General features: G+C 42.2%; 1 protein-coding gene across 7 annotated transcripts in view; it reads left to right on the top strand.

The window, feature by feature from the left end:
- Positions 1–25,092, top strand: part of SEPTIN11 (septin 11) — a 105,325-nt gene that overhangs the window by 71,837 nt on the left and 8,396 nt on the right. The window contains exons 5-11 of one of the 7 annotated variants that reach the window (XM_066278638.1): positions 441–602; positions 5,887–5,983; positions 7,195–7,363; positions 13,625–13,757; positions 16,396–16,583; positions 22,414–22,481; positions 24,434–25,091. In XM_066278638.1, the coding sequence (XP_066134735.1) occupies positions 441–602; positions 5,887–5,983; positions 7,195–7,363; positions 13,625–13,757; positions 16,396–16,583; positions 22,414–22,438 (774 nt within the window). In that variant the 3' untranslated portion in view covers positions 22,439–22,481; positions 24,434–25,091. Of the gene's footprint in view, positions 1–440; positions 603–5,886; positions 5,984–7,194; positions 7,364–13,624; positions 13,758–16,395; positions 16,584–19,087; positions 20,085–20,104; positions 22,597–24,433; position 25,092 lie in introns of those variants that run through there. The other 6 variants (XM_066278639.1, XM_066278641.1, XM_066278637.1 and 3 more) reach the window with 6 other exon arrangements.

Below are 25,092 nucleotides of genomic sequence, written 5' to 3'. Positions count from 1 at the left end.
GGGGAGAGCTGACTATTCTGCTATTCTAACTAATGAAACTTTATTACACTGGTAGGAACATGAAAATTCAAGTCCCTAAAGGAGCTGGGAGGGGCCTAATAGGAGTGGTTGGTTATTCAAATAATAGACTTCTTTGTTATCGCTATTTGTCATAGAAGGACACTTCCTTTTACTCTGTAAAGAAGAATGAGGTAGCCCAGGAGAGGAAATTACAAGTGCATTCAGTGCTGATGGGAGGAAGTAAAAGTGTTCACAGATGGAACTAATAGATTATCCTAGGTCTAATTTTGCATCTAGATTGAAAGTTCTATTTTGCACTATCGTCTCTATTTTCTTAAGTGAAGTTTTATAATTTTTATTTAGCTGTTTTCTGTGTTTTATTTGTCTAATTATTTTTCTTACATTGGAATCATGTACAAATGAACGTGTTTGTTTTATAGGTGAACATCATTCCAATAATTGCAAAAGCTGACACCATCGCCAAGAACGAATTGCACAAATTCAAGAGCAAGATCATGAGCGAACTGGTCAGCAATGGAGTTCAAATCTATCAGTTCCCCACAGATGAAGAAACAGTGGCCGAGATTAATGCAACAATGAGTGTAAGTCCTCAAGAAAGAAAGGATCAGCCAGTGATTTTCCTGTAGGCTTCTCTTTGTATCGGCATTGTACAGTGGCTGGAACACTGGGCTGAGAGTCTGATGTCTTCCATGTGGTCTGGCTCTGCCAGTATTTCAAGTCTTTTACCTGCCCTGTGGCTCAGTTTTCCCATCTATCAAATGGGAGAGTTAAATAAAATAATCTCACAGTTCTTCCCCACTCTTAACAATTATGATTTCTACAGCAAATCTTGTGGGGAATGCCAGCCCAGCACCGCTTCACACAGAGCAATTTAAAGGAAATAGATCACTGCTTGCTTGTGCCAAGGTCGGCCAAAATATGTCCACCTGCCTCACTTTTGCTTCTGGGATTGGTTCCTGCCTTTCCCCCCTTTTTTATTTACCCCACCCTTTCCTGAATCCAGTTGAGGGTGTAATTTCCACACCACAGGAAGATCTGATCAGGAGATTGATGATTAGAGCTTCGGTGATCTAAGTGTGCTCGTGATATAATCTGTCTTGGTGAGCCCTCCTGCCAGTCGATAGTGGGGTCACCCCGCTGCTGTTTGTCATCTGAGCCATAGCTCGTCTCTGAGCCACAGGACTATGCGTATCTTTTTTCATTTGGGAATGCGTGACTTCTGTAAAAACAGCATTCTTTGCACAAATATTGATGTCCAGTCATGGTCTTTGGAATTCTTAAAATTGTAGGTTATCTTCAATAAAGTGTAATTAGAAGCTTCCAAATAGCTTGACCTTACCTGAATATATGCTGGAAACTCGATTCAGATGTGTGCTCGTGGCAGCGGAAGTCAGTCTGTATTTAGTGGCTTTGTTGAGATATAATTATTATACAGTGGTACCTTGACACACGAGTTTAATTCCTTTCATGGCTGAGCTCATTACTAAATTTGCTCGTGTGTCAAATTGAACTTCCCCATTTAAATTAATGGGAATGCAATTAATCTGTTCCAGCCTCCCAAAACCATGCAAATTCTTTGTTTTATATGCTTTTAAATAAGAAAATATACTTTATAAATAACAAATATATATATATATAATATATATAATATAATAAGAGAGAATGAGAAATAAACTGGTTTATGAATTGTACCTTCAAGGTCAGGCGAAGATGCTGGTGGAGGGGGAGGAGACTGGCAGAGGAGGTTTTCATTTTGTGTACTGTCGCTTAACCTAGCTTACTCTCTACACACTTAACGCTACATTTAAGTGCAAAATTTAACTTACACACTACTATGATATGTAACTTTATCGCTAAAATTAATTGCTATTTTTTTACTTTGCTTAATCGTCATCACTTTCTTCACTGACTTGGCTTTTTCACCACACTTTCCTTACTTTCACTTAGAGGGTATTTCAACAAAAACCTTTCCATGGAAGTTTGTCTCTTCCTCCCTTTCAGAATGTGGAGGGTAGTGGAAGCTCGTGATTCAAATACCCGCTCGTGACTTAAAGCAAAAATTTCCTATGAGTGACTGCTCGTCTCTCAAATTGCCCGTGATTTAAAGTGCTTGTGTGTCAAGGTACCAACCACTGTATTGCGTAATTCAGTGGTTTCTAGTACACTAACAGACTGCACAACCAGTGCCACAGACAATTTTAGGGCATTTTCTTTACCCTGAAAAGAAACCATGTACCTTTTTTAGCTATTAATCCTTTAACTATCCCAGCCACAGGCAACCACTAATCCACTTTCTTGTCTCTAGATTTGCCAGTTCTGGACATTTTTATGTAAAGAGAGTCATGCTGAGCTTCGTTCTAGAGAACTAAATGACTGGGTCAAAGCCGTCTAGTTAATAGTATCACTGAGAGTTCAGCCCAGCCCCCCTGGTCCCCAGCCCTATAATTTGTTTGTCATCATAATTCAGGAGTTCAGGGATACTCCATAAAACTGCCTCTTGTTTCTTCTGTTCGGCATGTGGACTTTTTCTATATAGAGCTGTTTTCATTTAGGGAAGATTTCTGCCTTAAATTAATCTAGGACTTTGGAAGCAAATGTAAAACCTTCTTCCTCTCTGGGGCTGTTACTGTAAGAATTTAAAATTTAGGGATCTCATCAATGCAGAGAGTGTCCAGCTCCACTCTGCCCTCTGTGGGTCACACTCAGTGTGTGAACCGCTCTGGCTGTCATCCTCCTGTGGCTGGGACAGTAAAGGCTCTAGAAGAAACGGGAGCGAATTCTTCTGAGAAAGAGGCATGAGGGGCTTGAAGGGAAGGTTGCCATAAGAGACTTATTGGCAGGACTTATGGCAGGACTTATTCAAAAGACGGAAACAAAACTATGCAGAAAAGAGCCTGAGGGTTTTGGCCATCTGGAGTTTGCCTGTCAGCACCACCGCATGACAAACACCTTTCCGGCAGAATGAGTTCCCGTCACAGGTGGTAGGCAAACTACAAATTCTGGTTCAGCTCTCTTAGGAGAGATAACTTGGAGGCAATTCCTATACTGGATCAAACTGATATATGAGGTCTCTTCTACCTCTAAAGTTCTCTGGTTCTGGGTATTAAGAGCTTCATGTTAATAATAGTGCCTGACAGTTTTGACATGTATGGAGCGTTTACTATGTACCAGTTACTGTTCGAGGCTTTACACTTAATCTTTATGATAATCCCACAGGGAGGTTCTGTGATTATTTCTATCTCACATACGGGAGAGTGGCAGCCATGCGCCTAAGACTGCATAGCTGTCAGTGGCAGAGGCAGGGTCTGAACTCAGAAGCTTTGCTCTGCAGCCGACACCCTTGCCCTTTATGATATTGCCACCCAGACAGAACAGTGTGCTTGTCTATACCATCATCAAAGACTCGGGCTAAGAGGCCGCTTGTTTATTCTGCTGCAAAACTGCAATTTGGGTGTCAATGTGGGATTCTGGAAGGAACATAAAAATGTCATCAATTTTCTTTTTATATCTTTCCCCATTCTTTTAAATAATTTTGCAAAGTCGTGAAACTGAATTTGTGTTAACTTTCTAGAAAAGAAAATACCCATGAACTTTTTGTTCTCTCTCTCTCTCTTTATTAATAGAATTAAAGATCTTTGACATTCCTAAATTAATCTTGCTCTTTATCAAGAAATTTTCTTTTAGGTCTTCATTGCAAACAATTCCTGGTGATGAAATCCCATGTGACATGTAGAAAAGACTTCACTGACTGTAGTTTTGTCACTCAGTTTGAGTGAAGGAAGCAGTTTCCTTGGTCATTACACCAGAATGTTGGCTGGAAGGGTCCTGTTGTTCCTCACTTTTAAGGAACACATTTCAGTTCCAGACCTGGAGTTTGAGAAAGAGATGTGCTTTGTTTCCTTCTTACAGAGTGTGAGACGAACTAGAAAATATAAATACCTTTGAGCAGCAGGCGAAATACCACTTGGGCAGTCTGGGCAGAGGCTTATGCCAAGCTCTCTGTGGGAGAGGATTTGGCTTTAAAACATACTTGCCTTTCTCAGCTTATCTATAGTGGAAGAATACTGGGTCAGGGAACCCTAAATAATAATTCTCAAGGCAACCATTTTAAATGTTCTTATTTTTATATGCTAATAGAAAATGTAGAATTACTCTTTTCCCCCAGAATGTCGCCATAGCTTCTGAATAAACCGACGTTTAACAGTCAGTGTCTTGAACACTATCTCTGCATGAGATAAGTCTGGGTGCAAGGCGTGGACCAAGAATTTGGACTATGGTGTATTTCTGTCTTGAATTCTATGCAGTAGTCAACTATCTAAAGCAGTGCTGTTGAACAGAACTATAATATGGGCCACACAAGTAGTTTAAAAATTTCTAGTAGCCATGTTAAAAAAGTGATAAGACTGCCTGACCTGGGGTGGCGCAGTGGATAAAGTGTCGACCTGGAATGCTGAGGTTGCTGGTTTGAAACCCCGGGCTTTCAAGGCACATTCAGGAAGCAACTACTACGAGTTGAAGCTTCCCTCTTCTCCCCTCTCTTTTCTCTCTCTGTCCGTCTGTCTCTCCCCTCTCTCTAAAAATCAATTAAATTTTTTTAAGTGATAAGAAATTAATTCTAAGACTTTATTTAACGCAATACACCCAACATACTATCATTATAACATGTAATAAATGTAAAAATTATTAATGAGGCATTTTCACAATAAGTCTGAAATCCACTGTATGTTGTACAATTAATTATAGCACATCCCAACTTGCAGCACACTTAGTTACTCCCAACATACTTGAAAGTTTTTAAATATCAAATAGGTTTCAGAAAGATAATTTTTCTTGAATATTTGCATCCACATTGACAAAACTGGCTCTTGTCTTTTTAGAAGACTTGAGTTGAAGCAAAGTGAAGTTTAGTTTCTTGATCCCACAGGCCCCATTTCAGATGCTCAAGAGCCATATATATTAGTGGCTACTGGGTTGGGCAGCTTGTGTCCAAAGCTTACTGTATAGTTTCAGAAACCCATCCAGTTTCCCCTTGGATGTAGTGCATATCAAATATTCAGAATTCGGGTGTGGGAGGGGTAGGATACACAAAGCCTACCCCACTGATGGCAGCATCTCCTCCCTTGCCTGCCCTTCCTGGTTTCTCTTGCCACTAAGTAGAGGCCTATGGAAGTGAGGGGAGTGCAGAGGCAGGTAGAAACCCCGTCTTTGCCTGAGCTGGGGATGATAACTACAGCAGGTACTTGAATAATGTTACTTTGTTCAACGTCATTTTGTTATAACTTTGATGAGTGAAAAAAGGAAAAGTGGACTCCAGGCCAGGGCCCCTGTGTGTGGCGTTGTCATGTTCTAACCTACGTCTGTGTGTGTCTTCTCCAGAAACTCGAGTTCCCCCCCACGTCATGTCAGGTGTGCATGTCAGGTGGGACCTTATGTGTCTCATTGTCCCAGTCTCAGTGTGTGGGGGTATGTGAGTGCACCCTGTGATGGAAGGTGGGCGTCCTGTCCAGGGAGGGGTCTGTCCTGGTGCTCTGAGCTGCCAGGAAAGGTTCTGGCCACCCTCGACCGTGAACTGGAATAAGCAGGTTGGAAAATAATGATCTTACTTGTTTTTGTTAATCTTCCTTAACTATGTGTGTGGCTCGCATGCATTCCCATGTTTAGAAGCGTTTTGGGTCTTTAGAGGTTTGGTGATGTCTTTGTGACCAGAAATATGCCATAAGAACTTAACTCTTGTTGATATCAATTAGACTGTAGTAAAATAATTTTGTTTTACAGTCGTTTTGCTTAAGGTTGCAGTTTCTAAGAACCTGCTGACACCATTAAGTGACAACTTACTGTACTCTCTGTCCCCATGTTGCTTGGCAGGTCCACCTGCCATTTGCAGTGGTCGGCAGCACCGAAGAGGTGAAGATCGGCAACAAGATGGCCAAGGCCAGGCAGTACCCGTGGGGTGTGGTGCAGGGTATGTGTCACAGGGAAGGGGTTCTTCACCTTTAACCCCTGTGATGACCCCTCCTCCCCCCGCTGTGTTTGGGATGGTCCTTAATCGTGGGCAGGCGGAAGGGAGCAGCAGGGTTGTACACATGGCGATCCTGGAGGTGAGAAAGAAACGGTGACCAGGTAGGACAGTGGTGACAATGAAGAGAAGTGGCTGCAAAGCCCTGTTGCCAATGAGGCAGCCCCTGAGGGACGAGGATTTGTGTGGGAAAGTCGGCATAAATTTCTGCCTAGAGAAGAGTTCTTCCCTAGCAGTCTGACCCAGTTTCATCAGTAAAGTATAAGAAAGCTTGAGATTTTTTTTTTACAAATAAGAGAGTACTTGTTTCTCCATACTTGTTTATCTATGGAAACATTGTCTTTCAACTGAATGTTATCTTGGTAAATATCTGAGAACTAAGAGATATCTGACCTGTATTTGACATTGTGAGACATGACTGTGGTCTCTAACCTGAAGAAGCTCCCCATTTGCCACTTTGATGGGCAGGGACTCTATTATTTGCCCTTGGTGTGTGTTCTGAAGCAGGATGTCTCCAGAAAGTTCCTTCATTGATTTGAGATATGAGTCCTCTTTCATTTGTTCTGTATAAAAGCAATAAATCTGTGAGGAGAAGAAATAATATCTTTGAGGTCCTAGAAAAATTTTTATGAATCTGACCAATTAATCTACAACAAGGAAATTTTCCTCATAATGTTGTTGATAAAATTAAAGGAGGTAGTATATATATATATAAAAAAAAGCCTTGTACAGCTCCAGACAGCATAGAGTGGTAGAAATAGCCAGTCTTTGAAGCCAGATGTCATGGTGTTTGAATACAGACCCTGCTACCTCTATGTGAGCAAAGCCATGTGGCTGCATCGGCAAAGCAAGGGTCGTAGTGCCTACCTGACAGAATTATTATGAAGAGCAAAGACACTATTTGTACATCTCCTCCCACAGTGCCCTGCAGAGATTTACTCCTCTCATCAGTATTATGGTCAGTGTCAGAAATCCTGTTTTCATTGAGGAAGTAAGGGGACTCCAGTAAAGGATCTTCAGGTGGCTTTGAGACTTCAGAGATTTCAGGAGCAGTGATAACAACATCTAGGAAATGTCACTTCGGATTTTCAGTGACATTGTTGCTGATAGCAGCCCCCCCCCCCCCCCCCCCGCTTCCCCTCCGCTATCTCTTGCAGTCGAGAATGAAAACCATTGCGACTTTGTGAAACTGCGGGAGATGCTGATCCGTGTGAACATGGAAGATTTGCGAGAACAGACTCACACCCGCCATTATGAATTGTATCGGCGCTGTAAGCTCGAGGAGATGGGGTTCAAGGACACTGACCCTGACAGCAAGCCCTTCAGGTATGAGGCCACCTAGCAATCTTGTTGTTTCCATGACAGTGGCGAAGGTGGTGTATCACAGAAATGCTTGTTGGATTAAAATATCAGGAGGGAAGCATCTGGTGGGAGCAGATTAATCTCACATATTTCCAGACATTGTGATAACCACTTGATTCACATTATCTCAACTGTTGATGTAGCTGATGTCATTATCATCCCCACTTTACAGGTGAGGAAATTAAGGCGTTGAATGTGTAAACAACCTGCCCAAGGTCCTATACTTAGGAAGTGACAGGAGTAAGTTTTGAACCCATATTCTTAATCATTACACTCACAGAGGCACAGAGCCTGGCCCAGGCATTTACAGACGTGTAGCTGCTCCTTAGAGTTTGCCTCATTCATTTTTGCCAAGTGGGGTTGACTTCCCCAGGCTCGCTCTCTTTGAAGTGCTCTTACTAGCTTTGAGTGGTTCAATACAATACTAACAGTGAAGGAGTAGGAAAGGGGATAACTTATAAAAAAGTCCCTATAGATTTTCCCACATCATTGATGGAGATGAAAAGGGAAAATATGAAGGGGAAAACATCGGAATGTATGTAGAATTAGTGGCTTAGCAAAGGCCCAAGCCCTGTCAGAGCCCGGTGGTGGGGAGAGTCTGCTGGCGTGGGGTGTCTGGCTTGGTGAAATGTCAGCGGAAGGTGAGGCTGTCAGATCAGGCACGCATTGCTTTATCCAGATTGAGCCCTCACAATTCCTTAACATAGATGTGAGGTGTGTCTGGGCTCAGTGTCTCTACCAACTGGGGCCATGGGCCCTTGGAAAAGACTTTTCCTCCTCTTTTGTGGCTAGCCCTATAACTTACCCTCAGCTCCATAGGAGCTGGCTGGCCATCATGCCTGAGTCACGGTGTGGTGTGGCAGACTCCAGCCCCCAGGTCTGCCATTGGGGTGGTAGCGGGTTACTGACTTAGAATTGCTATAGAGGTAGTTTGGTAAAGTCTGGGCTGGTCTCCTGGTCCAGTGCTACTGTGGAGTGCTGTGAGGATGTGTGAGAATATTGGTGAGAACAAATGGAGACCCCCAATAAAAGCCTTCTAGCCATGAAGTTATCCTCTGGCCAAGTTTGCCTCATGTAGCCCCACTCTGGGGGCTTGTAAAACCAGCATTCTCCAACCACGTGAAATGTCACTTTTCTGGGTCAAGGTAGAGAATGCCTTTTTGTGTAAACAAGTTTAGCTAACTCAACCTTGAAATGCATTGACCAAAAGTTAGCCCCTACAAAATCAGGCCTACTCTGGTGGTTTTTAAAGGTGATGGAAATGGTTTTCACGTGGGAGAGGCTATCTTTATTTTTTAATGGAGGATTTTTCCCCCCATGCGTAGAGATTGAACCAAAGAACTACAATAAAGTTGCACTTATTTGGCCTCCCCTTCGTTCAGATCCAGGCAGTATTGAAGAGCTGGGCAGAGTCAGTGTCTGGATTCACGTCTTGGCCCTGCTGTTACTCAGCTCCTCAACCTGTCTGGGCCTCAGTTTCCTCATCTGGAAAAAAGGAGCAGGGCTAGATCAGGAGGCAAATCTGGTAAAAGGACTTATTGTAGAACGGGCTAGGTAGTAACCCAACCAGAGCTTCATGCCTGCTCTGACCCATTCGCCCCACTTCCCTTTTCTGGCTATTTGGGGGAGAGGGGGAGAAATAGGACACAAGTGGAGCCTGGTCTTGTTCCTGCTTTTTCCCTGAGATATCATTGCCCTCTGCCCAACAGCCCGTCTGAACCACTCCTTCCTCATCTCAGAATACACCCCCCCCCCCCAACTGCCTGTCAGGTCACAGAAAGTGCTGTTACCACCATTCCATCAAGAGATCACAAAGTTTTCAAGCCCATGAAACACATTTATTTTTTACAGCGACAGAGAGAGAGTCAGAAAGAGGGATAGACAGGGACAGACAGACTGGAATGGAGAGAGATGGGAAGCATCAATCATCAGTTTTTTGTTGCGACACCTTAGTTGTTCATTGATTGCTCTCTCATATGTGCCTTGACCATGGGCCTTCAGCAGACCAAGTAACCCCTTGTTCAAGTCAGTGACCTTGGGTTCAAGCTGGTGAGCTTTGCTCAAACCAGATGAGCCCCCGCTCAAGCTGGCGACCTCGGGGTCTCGAACTTGGGTCCTCAGCATCCCAGTCCAACGCTCTATCTACTGCGCCACCACGTGGTCAGGCAAAACACATATTTTTTAAGGGTATGCAGACCTCAGTTTACCAGCTGAACAGTGCAGAACAGTGGGCAGAGCTCCCCTCTAAGACAGGTGGCCTGGGGCCATCCAGCTCTGTCACTTCCTCATTGTGTGGATTGAACAGGACTAACACTCTCTCCAGATTTCTCCATCTGTAAAGTGGAAGGTGATACTGATACCTTATTGGGTGCTTGTAAGGAGTAATGCATTCCCACACATAAATTGCTCCCTAAACCATGGTGATATGGGCATGCCCTCCACTAGGTGGTTTCAGGAGATTGTCACATGTTGGAAGAGAATTATGTGGTATAAATTGTTAGACTGAGGGAAGAACTGAATGTCTGTATTCATTCTCCCTTCCCTTGACTTCTATGAACAAAACCTGCCTCTACAAAGGTCTACTAGGAGAAACATAAGAAAATAAAATCTTTAATTTCAAAGCAGTCTCAAACCCGATGAAAATTGTACATTTCCACTTAGAAAAGGTGTTATGAACTGCAGTTAGAAATTAAGTTGAAAGAGCTAAAAATTGCAAAAGGTATCATCACTTCCGGTATCTGTGAGTGGAGAGAATAGAGGCAGCTCCTCTGGACTCATCCTCACCGACCGGAAGCATCGGTGAGGGTCTCCAATGTCCCCTTAACATCTCAGTCAGCAGCGGTCCCTGGGGAACATTTTTCTGTGAATGCTGTGGTTCTGAGTCATTTCTACATCACTCACACCCTTAAAATAAGGTTATATGATTTCTTTCTTAGATGTTGCTGATTATTTCCAATGTCAGACTTCAAAAGCTGGTTCATATCCTAGGACAGGGAGATCTAGTAAGTGGCGTTAACTGAGCCTGCTTTCCTCTTCCACCCAGATGTCCAGCTGCCATCAGGCTCGTGGCTGTGGCCCCCGCAGCTACACCGTGGCTCCTCTGTCTCTCTAGGACACAGGCTCTCCACCATGGGCTGCAGCCTTTACTGTGGGATATGGTCTGCATTATGATCTAATGCAGTGCTCCCCAACCTTTTTTTGGGCCACGGACCGGTTTAATGTCAGAAAATATTTTCACGGACTGGCCTTTAGGGTGGGACGGATAAATGTATCACGTGACCAAGAAAAGCGTCAAGAGTGAGTCTTAGATGGATGTAACAGAGGGAATCTGGTCATTTTTTAAAAATGAAACATCGTTCAGACTTAAATATAAATAAAACAGAAATAATGTAAGTTATTTATTCTTTCTCTGCGAACCGGTACCAAATGGCCCATGGACCAGTACCGGTCCGCAGCCTGGGGGTTGGGGGCCACTGATCTAGTGTACGTATTTCATGATGCCATACTTGCTCTTATTGTTTGTACTTACTCTTGTATTTTCTATCCTATTCCCTTAAACTTTTTCTTTTAACATTGGTTAAGACCCTTGATTGAGTCATGACCGTAGCTGGAAATGGCATTCCAGAAACTGGAGCATGAAGTAGGTTGTGGCTGGAACTGAGTAAGGCAGGGTCATCTTGAGAGTGCTCAGTATTCTCGGTAGCACTGTCTGTGGATTACCTTTAAAACGTTTCCATGATTAAACAACTTTGGCGAGCTCTAAGTCAATCAGTGTAAACAGGTTTTTTTACTGACGGGCTTTCCGGAGCACTTAAGACAAGCAGTGGATGGCAGACTAGTTCCATCAGATTACTTGGGGAACATTTAAAAAATACAGATTATTTAGCGTTAGCCTGACATCCTGACTCAGCATCTCCAGGAGTGAAGGTAGGAAACTGTATTTAGAAAAGTCCAGTAAAACATGCCCAGGCGATCCTGATGTGCGCTGGCTTTGTGAACCACTGTGCAGTGCAGCTCTCCTAAAGTGAGACCACACACAGCGTTTCCCCTCTACTCTTTTATTTTCCTTTATTTTAATTTAATTTAATTTTATTTTATTTTTGTATTTTTCTGAAGTTGGAAATGGGGAGGCGGTCAGACAGACTCCCATATGCGCCCGACCGGAATCCACCCAGTACACACACCAGGGGGCGATGCTCTGCCCATCTGGGGCGTTGCAACCAGAGCCATTCTAGCGCCTGAGGCAGAGGCCACAGAGCCATCCTCAGCACCCGGGCCATCTTTGCTGCAATGTAGCCTTGGCTGCGAGAGAGGAAGGAGAGGGGGAGGGATGGAGAAGCAGATGGGCACTTCTCCTGTGTGCCTTGGCTTGGAATCGAACCCGGGACTCCTGCATGCCAGGCCGACGCTCTACCACTGAGCCATCTGGCCAGGGCCTTATTTTCTTTTTTTTTAGTGAGAGTAAGGGAGGCAGAGACAGACTCCCGCACGCACCCCAACATGGATTCCACCCATCAAGCCCTTGCTTTGGGAATCCCTCTTTGTAAGATCTCTTGGAAGAGTGATCTCTGAAACACATTTTGGGGGTTGTTTCTTGGTGGCGTTTCTATAAATGGCATCCCAATGCTTGTGAGAAGAGAGAGATGTATTCATTATTCTAAAATCATCAAAAACTAAGTTTCCCTTGAAATTTCATAGCAGGGACAAGCCATCTTTTGTCTTTGGCAAGTCTGACCCAAATAATGGTGGTGAAGAGTTTATTGGGAGCTCTCAAAGTGAAATTCATGAATTTTTTTGTCATTCTGAATCAGCATATTTCTCTATCTTTGATATACAATAGCTATAAAGATTAGCCAACATTAACATCAGACAGATTGAGTTTCATAAGATAATGTGAAAGCTAAATATACCTCTAGAAACTCAAAACACAGGATTATTCATTAACAGGCAGTATTGATACCCTTGAGGGCAGGAGAACTTACTCTTAATCAATAAAAGCATTGGTAATGCAACTTTAAAAGTAGCAATTTTGTTGTAATATCATTAGATACACTATTGTCTGTTTTGATGGTTTGCCTAGTCTGTTTTCTATACTGAGGACTGGAGGGAGATGAGAGGGGAGGGTGATATTTACTAAGCACTGGATGCTCTACCCACTTTGCCATTGAATTCCCATAGTCATATCCCTGAAGGTAGGTGCTATTGCAGGGTTCCCCAAACTATGGCCCGCGGGCCACATGCGGCCCCCTGAGGCCATTTATCCGGCCCCCACTGCACCTCCGATAGGGGCACCTCTTTCATTGGTGGTCAGTGAGAGGAGCACAGGATCCATCCTCATCCTGTGCTCCGGGAGTACTGTATGTGGCGGCGCCACAAAGCGCAGCATGGCTCACGTACAGTACTACTTCCGGTGACATGGGATGCACGCATCACGGCTCCGGAAGCGCGTCATATCACCTGTTACGGCTAGCAGTGACAAATATGGAACTGGACATTGACCATCTCATTAGCCAAAAGCAGACCCATAGTTCCCATTGAAATACTGGTCAGTTTGTTGATTTAAATTTACTTATTCTTTATTTTAAATATTGTATTTGTTCCCATTTTTTTTTACTTTAAAATAAAATGTGTGCAGTGTGCGTAGGGATTTGTTCATAGTTTTTTTTTATAGTCCAGCCCTCCAACGGTCTGAGGGACAGTGAACTGGCCCCCTGTGTAAAAAGTTTGGGGACCCCTGTGCTATTGTATCCACGTCTTAAACAGGGAGCGTTGAAGCTCAGAGGCCCTGATCCTTGCCAAGATCAGTCAGCAAGTTGCTGTGACCAGAATCGTATGAAGTACCTATGCATTCCTCTCCCTACACTACACCACCTCCATCTTCTGAAATTCTTAATCATATCTCAGTATCTACCTGGTGGGCTTCTCTGGAAGATACCAGTCAGCCCAGCCCGGCTTTCCCTGCATGAGTATGTGTGGGATAAAACATAGCCAGTGAGGGACGGCTTGTTAGTGCTGTATTGTGCTTACTGACTCATCTCTGGCTCTCGATGCACTTGTCTTTCTGATCACTGCGTAACTAAAGAGAAGATGGTGCCATTTTATGTGCCTTTCTTGTGGTAAGTGGCAGCCATATCTATTTTTTGGAAGAGGGCGGGTGGAAATTCTATGAACTGAATTATCTTATGCAATTTTATGATACTATCCTTGTTTGTGACTTTTGAATAGTCTTCAGGAGACATATGAAGCAAAAAGGAATGAATTTCTGGGAGAACTTCAGAAGAAAGAAGAAGAAATGAGACAAATGTTTGTTATGAGAGTGAAGGAGAAGGAAGCTGAACTTAAAGAGGCAGAGAAAGAGGTAAGCCATCTATCTGTCCTTTTTCATGGAGGAGAAATAAGCAAGTTATTTTATTAATGGCACTTTTGTAGAACTTCATGCTGCTTTAAGTACCTTCTTCATATTTTATCACATGCATGGCATTCTAACCTAGCAAGAAAAGTAGGTCAGATATTCTCATCCCCATTTTACAGATGGTAAAACTGAGAGTCGTAAAGGTTAAGCGATCTATGCAGTCCTATAAAAATTAGTAGCTAAGCCAAAACTAAAACTAGATCTTAGGTCTCCAGACCTGGTCCCATTTTCTTTGTAGCTCGTATTTCTTCAACATACAAGTCTTGAAATAAGAGATTGGAGATTCCAGGATAATTATTATCTTAGTATATTAGCCAACTCAGTGAGCTAAACAGTGGATGGCTCTTCAGCACTGATAGGCGACAGTCTCTGCACACCATTCCTGGGCTCACGGCTCACACTTCCCCCTTTGTCGGCATGCTCTCCACTCCCACACCCCTTTCACTCCGTCTCATTCCCCATGCTAAAGGCCAAATTAACTGCTTCCTGGAAGTTCACATGGATTTCTGCTATAATACTCATTCCTTTGAGAGAGAGTGTGTGTGTAATATGCTTGCTTCTGATGATAGATAATGAGTATCTGAGTGCTTGATCTGTAGCTCACTACATTTACAAATGAAATTGTCTAAATAATTTTCTCACCATCCTGTTAATTTATCTGAAACTTAGAAATTATTTAAATAGCTGTTTGCTCAACACAGTTTTTCTGCAGAGAGGAAAACTGATCCTTATTAGCTGTTGGTTTTAAATGCTAAGTGGATGCTAGGTAAAAATCTAGAATTTACCAGTAAGAATATCTTCCTTTCATCCCTGGCTGGGTGGCTCAGTAGATGAAGCATTGCCCCAGCGTGCCAAGGTCGCTGGTTTGATCCCCAGTCGGGGCATGTATAAGAAGCAGTCAATGCGTACACAACTAAATGGAATAACTGAGTGGTATGGCGAGTTAGTACTTCTCTTTCTCTGCCTCTCCGCCTCCTCCTCCCCTACTCTCCTTCTCCCCCTTCCTTTGAAATTCAGTTTGTCAATTGTCTAAAATTATTTAGACAATTTCATTTGTAAATGTAGTGAGCTACAGATCAAGCACTCAGATACTCATTATCATCAGAAGCAAGCATATAACACACAAGGGCCAGAAATTTCTCAAAAATTCATCTGTAGTCGCTATATATGTCTCAAAGTAAATATTTATATATATTATATATTAAATAAAGAACTACTTTTCTCACTAGTGTGAATTTCTTATTAGGAGCATGGATAATTTTTATTTCCTTCTTTGTGCTTTTTACAATGACTATATACACTGCTCACAGAAATCAGGGGATTAGGGAACGTGCAGATACTCCAGTACTTTCAGTCTTTTGTATGGTGCATTTTCACCAATGAAATAAAAGTTGGTTTTGCATCTCATTTGCGTAATCGAACAACTTTCTTTGACTTGTCGTTTGCTTTTCTGATGTTCTTGTTTAATTAAAAAAAATCAGCCTGACCTGTGGTGGTGCAGTGGATAAAGCGTCGACCTGGAAATGCTGAGGTGGCCGGTTTGAAACCCTGGGCCTGCCTGGTCAAGGCACATAAGGGAGTTGATGCTTCCAGCTCCCCCCCTTCTCTGTCTCTCTCTCCTGTCTCTCCCTCTCTCTCTCTCTCTCTCCTCTCTAAAAATAAATAAATAAAATTAAATTAAAAAAAAAATACAACATCCTTAAAAAAAAAAAAAAAATCAAATCCTTTTTTTATTGCTTCATATTCATTTTGAAATACCCCTAACTTTTGTGAACAGTAAAGTCATGGTGCACTTTTGACTGGTCACAGGAAAGCAACAAAAGAAGATAGAAATGTGAAATCTGCACCAAATAAAAGGAAAACTCTCCCAGTTTCATACGTATTCAGTGCAGTTCGATGTGGGCTCACGCACAGATATTTTAGGGCTCCTTAGGTAGCTATCCCATATAGCCTCTACAGACTCGTCACTGACTGATGGCCTACCAGAACGGGGTTTCTCCACCAAACTGCCGGTTTCCTTCAACTGCTTATCCCACTGAGTAATGTTATTCCTATGTGGTGGTGCTTCGTTATAAACGTGCCGATATTCACGTTGCACTTTGGTCACGGATTCAAATTTAGCGAGCCACAGAACACACTGAACCTTTCTCTGTACCGTCCACATCTTGACTGGCATGGCCGTGGGCTGCACCACTGTATACACAGTGTTACGTCATCATCTGCACATGCGCACATGCTGCCACATCATCCTACAGAAACTGGGAGGATTTTCCTTTTATTTGGTGCAGATTTCACATTTCTATCTTTTGTTGCTTTCCTGTGACCGGTCAAAAGTGCACCATGACTTTACAGACACACTGTGTTTTATTGTTAGAAAAAGTATGCAAGGATTCCCTTTAGCTCCACAGGGTCCAAGCGCCAAAGGAGAACAGGACTCCAAGGGACGCCTTTCCCCCCTTAGCTGGCTGTCCCGGGCGCCAGGCGCTGCCTCACTGCTGCGATGGAGCCACGGGCAGCGACGCGGGCCAGACAGCCACACTGGCCAGCTCCTCGCCCCTCACAAGCTGTCTTCTCTTTCTTCCAGCTCCACGAGAAGTTTGACCTGCTCAAGCGGACACACCAAGAAGAGAAGAAAAAAGTGGAAGACAAGAAGAAGGAGCTGGAGGAGGAGGTGAACAATTTCCAGAAAAAGAAAGCGGCAGCCCAGTTACTGCAGACCCAGGCCCAGCAGTCTGGGGCCCAGCAGACCAAGAAAGACAAGGATAAGAAAAAGTAAGCAGGTGTCACCCCCTGTAGGGGCCTCTAACAATCTCTTCCTCTTGCATGTCTCTACTTTACCCATTTACAGACTGGAAACTGGTCTGTTCCAGAAAGATAAAAGCAAGTATTTTCTCTACAGTGGAGGGAAGATGGCAAAGGTTTTTAAAGTCTCGAAAGGGTACACAAACATTAATTTATAAAACTTGACCACATGAACAAGCAATCAGGACTGGAGTAACCTTTCTTCTCCAGTAGCGTCTTCTGCACCAACACTAGGACTTTCAAGAAGACGGTTTATTTCTCTTCACTACTTTTTGGAGACAATCCTCATGACTCCTGGTAAAGAGCATCCTAAAATTATGATTGTTAGGATTATTTTTCTATTCTGCATTGTAAGGCTTGATAAGCCAGTCATTGTTCCCCAAATGAAAGATTTGGAAGAACTGCTAGTGACGACTAGTTTTCCTCTAAATTCAACAGGATGATGAATTGTTTTACTATGAAAACGGGATCACAGTCCCATCTAGTTAAGACATCCCCAACAACCCTTAAGACACACCTATACCCAACATACACACACAAAAAACCATTTTAAAATATGGCTTTGATTTCACGTGCCACAGGGTCAGATTCTGCTCTTGTGTCGGCATCTATGAGATGCCAATGACAGCTGCCTGAAGGCAGTGGGCAATCTGGGTCTTACTTGACATTCTCCGGTGATTTGAAGCTGTATGTCAAACCACCGTGAAGACTAGAGAGTGCAGTTTTATGACATTTGCCGTTGGCTGACAGAAAGCACAGCGGTCAGTCCAGCGCCTGGAGGAAAAGCTCTGGTGGCTGGCGAGCCCGCAGGCCTGTCCTCCCCGTCCGTGCGGTGCTCTCCGAGCAGCAGGGAGACAGCTCAGAACGGGCTTCAGGACTCTGGCTCTTCGTCCTGATACGCTACTGTTCTAGGGGAAAAGCTGACAGCTAAGGAAACAATGAAAATGTTGGTGCTCAAGCCAGCAAAGACACATTTTAAAAATATGTACATAGAAGGTAGAATTGCGTCTGCACAGTAATTGAGACCTGTCCTAAGGATTGTTCACGGAGTCGTGGTGAACAGACAGACTTACCCTTGAGGAGTCTTGTTACATTCATTGCCTGTGGTAGAAATCAAAATGCACTGTTACAGTGACTCACGGAGAAGGTCTTCAGTTACACTACAAATAAGACAAGCTCTGAGACAGCAGGAAATGTGTTAAGAGAGCAAAGGAGCAGGCACATTTTCTAAGCAATAGAAAGTCGTTGATTTAGGTGAGGTGTGACTTTAATGGAGTTCGTACAGACCCAAGTGATGAAAGGACTCCAAGGGCTGAAAATTTACTTATGCTAGATGAGCCCTGAGAGTAACAATTGCCTAGATTGTAATCCAGTTCACGAAAGCACTTTGTAGCTACATACATTGGAAGAGTGTCTGTCGGTCAAGGATGGTGACATTCCCCATGCAGGTTCAGAGAGTACAGTGAGTCTTGCAGTGACAACAGAAAAACATTTGGCATCATACCCTTGTCGATTCAAACTAACCCAAGATAAAAGTAGGTGTAGGTGTAGAGGGTGTATGTGTGTGTGTGTGTGTGTGTGTGTGTGTGTCTGCATTTGTAGGAGTAAATGAAACAGAAGCTGCTGACTCAGCTTAAGAAACCCAAAGTTAAGTTTTTCTTATCCTGAAGCACTAACGTACTTAAAGGTATATATTTTAGAATTAAAAATGTTTATAGAAGACCAGCAATGTTCTAAGGATATTTCATGTATACTGGATGTGCCTTTAAGCAATAAAAATTCCAAGGGATTCAAGGTTGTGCCTCCATTTAAAAATATCTACCTAGTAACCAACTTGCTAGTATAGGGAGGTTTTTCCTTGCTCTGTTGAACATTTCAGGTTATCTTCTTCCCAGCCTTGGACCTTAGCAGTATATATGCTTTTCAAGTTATAGGAAGTATATATGAGTTCTATTTTAGCCTTATTTATATATTCTCATTTATTGTTAATGGATTAGACTTAATTTGGTGCACATGCACAACAGTCACCAGGGTTTGTGCCTGACAGTGTCGTGTATTTTTTTGGTAACCGCTAGGTTCTTACCCTTTTCCACACTTTACTATTTGAACAGTGAGATCAACTGCCAGTTGGAGTCCTGAAGTGTAAAAGTAAAACAAACACACAAAAAGCACCAGTTCTCTTCCTGCTAGTGGAGGGTTTTGGTTAGAGAGGACCACAGAAAGACAGTAGCCAGGGTAAGCAAAGCAGCACTTTGTAAATAAATGGGAGACTCCCGTAGCCGGGAGATGCTGGAGTCACCATACGTGCCGCTTAGAGCTGGCTTTGTTCTAGGGAGAAAACAAGAAAGGAGATGCCTATTTATTCACCCGCTGTGTTTCCTCCTCAGAGCCTAACTTAGTTTTTCTAATAGTTTTAAATTCTGTTTTGTTTTGTTTTTTTTCTATCTTAATGACATGCTCCCTTTTTAACGTAGGTAAGGCTTTATACTTCTCCTTGACCTGTAGTGGCATGAGATCATATAACATTTCCTAAGATTTCAAAGTAGAACTAACCCTGGCACTACCATTAGCTGGACCCCACTTCCTGCCATCTCTGGCCACCAAGTCACTTTCCTTGCTTGCGGCTACACCACAGTGGTGGGACTGCCCGAGGGTAAGTTGTTCAGTGGACAGTGGTCCTCTTTTATGAGTGCTTTGCACAACTACTAGCAGGCATTTGCTGGTTAAGATAACATCCATCCCAAAAGAAAGTTTTTAAATCCATCATCTTGAAACTGTACCTGGCATCTGATGACTATAGTTCGCACAATCATCCCTTCACCTTTTTTTTTTTTTTTTTTTAATTGATTCTTGCTAAGGAATGCAGTTGCATGTTTTGGACTTGCCTACAGTTAGACGTGCGGGTCTGGCGTTTGGCACTGCCTTGAACTTAGAAGAGGGGGCTGGCTCCTGGCATTGCTGTAACTGTAACCTCATAGTGATTGTCTCTTTTTATTATTTTTTTCCTTTCCTAGTAGATTAATAGCATGTCATCCACTGTATTTCAACCCCCAAGTTAATTGCTCAAAGTCATTAATAGCATATTTATTCTCATACTCCAGCAGCTCACAAATGGAAGAGGCGACTCCTATTCAGTACAGATGTGATGCCTAAATCTTAACAGAATAGATAATGGTTCTGTGTTTTTGGAGAAAATGACAATCAAACGGTAGATACTCCGTTGAGAACATGTAGTGGTTTCAAGAAGTCACTGGTGAACCCTGAATTACAGGCAAATGGAAACTAACCACGTGTTCTTTAATTCAGTATCAAGTGTTGCTTTTGCTTGTCATGTAGAATAGCTTACTCGAAGTTTTGGTTTTAATTTCTGTCAATTCCATAATCATTGCATGAGCATTCACCATCACCAAATGCTGGTGCTGGCGCTCCTAATTTTCCTTTCTTTATTTATTATTATTTCTAACTTTTTTGTTTTGTTTTTTAACTTGCAGTGCAAGCTTCACATAAAGCCTGGCAAGCCAAGGACGGTCCCGCATTCACCTGCTTTTGCAGTAATATTGTATCTCTGCCATCTGTGTCCTTTTTTTTTTTTTTTTTTTTAACCTTTCCCCAGACACCAATAACTATTAACTCATCTTGCTGAATGTTGTTGGGTGCTGGAAAATGATAGAACAAGGGAATAACAGCCAAAGCTGTATGCAGCTGGACTTTGTTTCTGGAAAGTAAATGATTTGCCTTTCATGCCTGTTCTGAGTGGCAGCAGGAAGCATGCCTGTTACATGAATGTTGCTTTGGACTGAGGGAAGGGGGGTAAATTGCTACATGTACGACTGACAGGAAAACTCACCACCTCAGCAGCTGAATTATAAACCTGAATAGCCATGACAACTTATTTTAATTATTCATCTTCGTGGTGGCAAAAGCCTTGAACTCACTGTTTTTCTCCACATCTACCCCAAACCCAAGATAGTTTGAATATAGGCAGACCAGTGGGTAAGCTTTATATAACCTTTAAACTTGCACGAATTGCTCGTTACTATAACATTATTTGGTCCGGGTTGTGGGTCTGTTCAGACTGACTATCCCTGCTTATAGCTTTAAAAATGTGTCTGAACTCCTCTCAAATTCTGGCCAAGTTGAACAGTATAAAACTGCAGTATCTGTGAGAAGATCAAGTTTTCACTGATAAAAGTGAACACAATCATAGGTTCATAATCAGCAGCCTCAATAGTTGGAAAACACAATATTGCTTTAGTGTAAGACTCTGCCGAGGGTGATGGGCTTGCTGTGCCCTCCTTACTCCTTACAATTAGCAATCTTCCATAAACAGTTCAATTTGCTCTCAGTGGTCTGAGAGGGAAGACATAATGACTGATGCCAGGATATCAGTACTCCTAATAACATTATTCAGTCATGAGAAGAAAGTTTTGAGAAATTAAAATGTGTTGTAAATTCTGGATCATCGCAGCACAAATCTGCCATTTCAGGTAGAAATGAGAAGGAACATAACACAACCCATGACCCAAACAAAGAAAGTGGAAATTTAACTTCACATCAAGCCTCCTTGCATAGTGTCCTTTCCATACGTGTCAATAAAGGGAGGAGAAAATAGAGCAGCTGGTTTTTCGTATCCAGTTGTCCTGAAGGAATTTCCTCACCTTTCCCCTAACAAGTAGCTTACCTCCTCTTTATGTCCATGACCCATCACCCCGTCAGTGAAGGTTAGGACTACCCCATCTGCCATGACATAGATGATACCCCAGATTTATGTGGAAAAAGGCATTTGTAATCTCTTTTCTGTACTGTTCTTTGAAAGGCTGACCCTTTTATCATCTTAATTTTTTCCCCCTCTAATAACAGGATCCTCCCAGCTTTGCCACTAACCTTGTAGTCTCCTGTTTCTTACTTTGAAAGAACAACATTTCTCATGAACCTAATACTTGACTTGTGCATTTTCCTCTGGACTTACTAGTCATACATTAAAGGAAATATACCTTTACACACACACACACACACACACACACACACACACACACACTTTTTAAAAATAACAAGACTCTAGTTGATTCCAATAAAGATTTTTTTTTTTCCTTCTCTTGGTCCTCAACCAAGATCTTAGAGGAAAGAAGGAATGGTTTTCCATAAACTGATTAAAGCTTTATTTGGTAAATTAAGAAATCAGTTTCATTGAAGCCCAAACTAAGCTGGGACAGAAACTGCAAAATAGGAACAGCGATAGTGATATAAAGACAGGTTTGAGAGGAAGTGGGCCAACGTTTTTGTTTTTGCCTTTTTTTTTTTCTATGATTCTAGTGTGATGCTAGCTCTGAGCAGCCAGATTGCAGATGGCATGCTGATTCTAACCACGGGCTGAATTTGCTCATATGCTTGCCCCAGACAAAAGCTTGAATACTTGTGTTGTGTGCTTGTTCCAACTGCTGCTTGTGCGAGCCCTTTGTACTGTATAACAGAAAACACACTCCTAAATTTTAAAAACGCATCACTTTAAAATCATTCTCAGAGCATTGTTAAAGCCTCTTTAAAGTGAGCCTCGCCGTGAAAGGCATTCAGCCGACTTTGATTCCAATATTACTGATTAATTGATTTTTTTCCATTAAATTTTCCACGGTAAAATAAGTCATATGGAGAATCAGGGAATTAAAAAGTCAAAAGAAATATATAGACTATAGAAGCTTTTTTTTTTTAATGCATTGCTTCTGAACTTTTTCTCCTCTGCACCCCATCCCTGTTTAGTTTGTTATTGCTGTCCTTCTTTCTGTATCTGTGCCTTTTTTCACAGTAGTCCTTGGCTCTGCACGGAATAAATGATACCCTCAAATCTAATTGGATATGCTTTCGCCTTTGCATGTAAGTACAGTAGTAAGAAACCTTTGAGATTTTTCTGAGTTTAAAATTACAGAAACATATGGAATAGATTTTTTTTTTCTTTATTGGGGCGGTAAAGAGGTAATCATTTGAGTAGCTTTGGGTTTAAAAATAAAAACTAAATATATTTAAAATGGCCATGTTTATATCTTTTTTCACAAGAAATATAAATTCAGTTTTTCCTTGATATCAATCTGGAGGTCAGAAATTACTAGTCCCAGTCTGTTCTACACAGCATAGTGGGTGTTACTGGATATTACTGAGGGTTTTTGGTTCTATGTAAATAAAGCTCGAGTGAGAAACGACTACCTTCCACTGGGGAATATCAAGGAGAAGGAATTTTTATGCTAGGCTGCCTCTGTGACTGCTTAACTTTCTGCGATCTTGCTTTAATGGCCTGGCCCTTGTGCTAACTGCTGGCAGTGATCTCTGTTTTTTTCTTCGTTGTTTTTTTTTCTTTTTATTTGAATGCCAGACAGCTCTGGCCTCTCCCCACATCTTTTGTTTAATTATAATGGCCAACTTTTTGCTTCTTCTGGAGTTTAGATACCCACAATAGTTGCACGGGTAGTAGGATGGGATAGGAAAACATTTATGAGATTATTAGAAATGTAGAGGCTGTTTTCCAGGTTAGGCTCTTTATTAAATTGGTCAAGGTTTTGTCCTGAAAAGGCATCTCAACCAGGGGAGCACTTAATGGAAAGCTGGGCACACGTTACTTTTCTTCCTCCTCTGCTTTGTAATCTCACCAGCAATAAAAGTAACTTATTCTTCATATTTTGTGCACCTCAAAAAAATAGACTTGGTTTCCTCACTTGAGAGACACCCAAAAGCATTTCATATGCAGTTTAATCAGGGTTTTCAGCTGTGACCAACCCCTGCCATCCTGTCTCTGTGTGGTCCTGCCAAAACTGTCCATTCACACCCCTTTGCTTCTCCATCCGCAAGTGTTTGAAGTTGTCAAGTCTTAGCTTTCTGAAGTCTTGGTTCCATGGACAGAATGCATATGTGATGACTCTTTAGTGGAAATTATAACCTACGAAGTCTAGACTGTATGTAGGTATGAAGGGAATTTTTTAAATAAATTGAAAATTAAGCTGTGAACAGCATTAGAACTTAGTCTATTTCTTAATTTTAAAATATGCTGATATGCCTTAAACTGTAGTTGTAGATCATTGTCTTTTTGCTGTTTGAAAATAACCAATGTGTTTCTAAAACTGTTGTGTAACCTATTTTCAGTGTTAATGCAAAATTGTCATGTATGTATGACTGCATGTTAGACTTGTCTTTTTAAAAAAAAAAACAACTAAAATAATTGTATTGATGTGAAGCATATCATTTTTTCAAGTATGAAAGTATTCATCACTTTGCAAACGTGCTCAGTAATTTGGTGTCTGTTAAGGTAGGAGAGTGGTGGACAGGTCATCTATGCATATATCACTAGTGCCAAGACATAAAGTGGGGGGAAATATATTTTTACCCAAACATTGTGTGCCCTTTTGTGAGTTCTTTTAGTCACTGATATGCATATGTATCTGTGCTGATGATACTGGATGAAAAATAGGGAAGAGCCTCATGCTTTCCTGCCTTGTCTGCTGGACTTCAAATGCTACCATCTGGGCAGCACCAAGATACCATGTGGTGTCCTGTTCTTCACAGACTGTCTCTGCCACCTTTCTCCCCCATTCCCATACCCATCTGTCCTGACTCGTGTCCCCGGGTGCCCCGCTGTCCCTAGGCCCACTCAGGCATCCTCTTCCTCCCCGGCCTTTGCTGCCGACACTGCTGGTGCTGCTGCTTAACATGCTCAGAGGAAGTCATCCCTTTAACTGACACACTGCTGTTCTTCCACAGTTCATTATAGAGAATCTCTTTTTTATTAAGCCTTTTAAGAATCAAATTTGAATTGAACCTTTCTTTTTTCTCTTCTGTAGCTTCTTCTTTATGTAACCATCCTGTTGACAAGCCCTACTCTCTCCTAATGGACATAGAGCATTAGAAGAGCAGGAGCTGTCTGTTCACACGTGTTGGGGAAGAGTTACCTCATTTCCACCATCGCCTCCTTTTCTTTTAAAGTCTGGGTCAAATATTGCACTGCTGTTTGTATTTTCAATGCCTATTTATAAACCACTGCCCATGTGGTTACTAATGTGACATCACTACCAAAATCAGTTATACTGCTAAAAGGAAATTGAGTGAAACAGAGAACTGGGGCCAAGACCCAAGGTAGCCATGTGTTGGGATCTTCTTGCGTAGCTGTTGTGTTCTTGAAGCTGCTCTCCAAGAACTCACGGACTGAAGACAGCATGTACCCTAATCTGAGGTGGCCACCACCTCCAGGGTTCACAAACTTGATCTCAAGTTAAACTCCAGACCTCTCTCCCCCATGAATAACATTCTGAACAACCCCATCAGGACCCTCAATCAACCATCAATCAGGTCATAAGATCTGGGCAACATTTTCTTACTTTTCTTAGTTTTTTGGGTTGTTTTGGAGTTTGGGGTTTTTTTCTTAAACATTTGGTATTGCATGAAGAGAGATGACTACATCTTTTTTTATTTGATGTGTTCTATTGATACAATGTTTTTATTT

This window comes from Saccopteryx bilineata, chromosome 5 (assembly GCF_036850765.1).
Source record: "Saccopteryx bilineata isolate mSacBil1 chromosome 5, mSacBil1_pri_phased_curated, whole genome shotgun sequence".
Taxonomy (NCBI): Eukaryota; Metazoa; Chordata; class Mammalia; order Chiroptera; family Emballonuridae; genus Saccopteryx; species Saccopteryx bilineata.
Note: the sequence above shows the minus strand (reverse complement) of the source record. Positions and strands in the feature narration are given on the sequence as shown.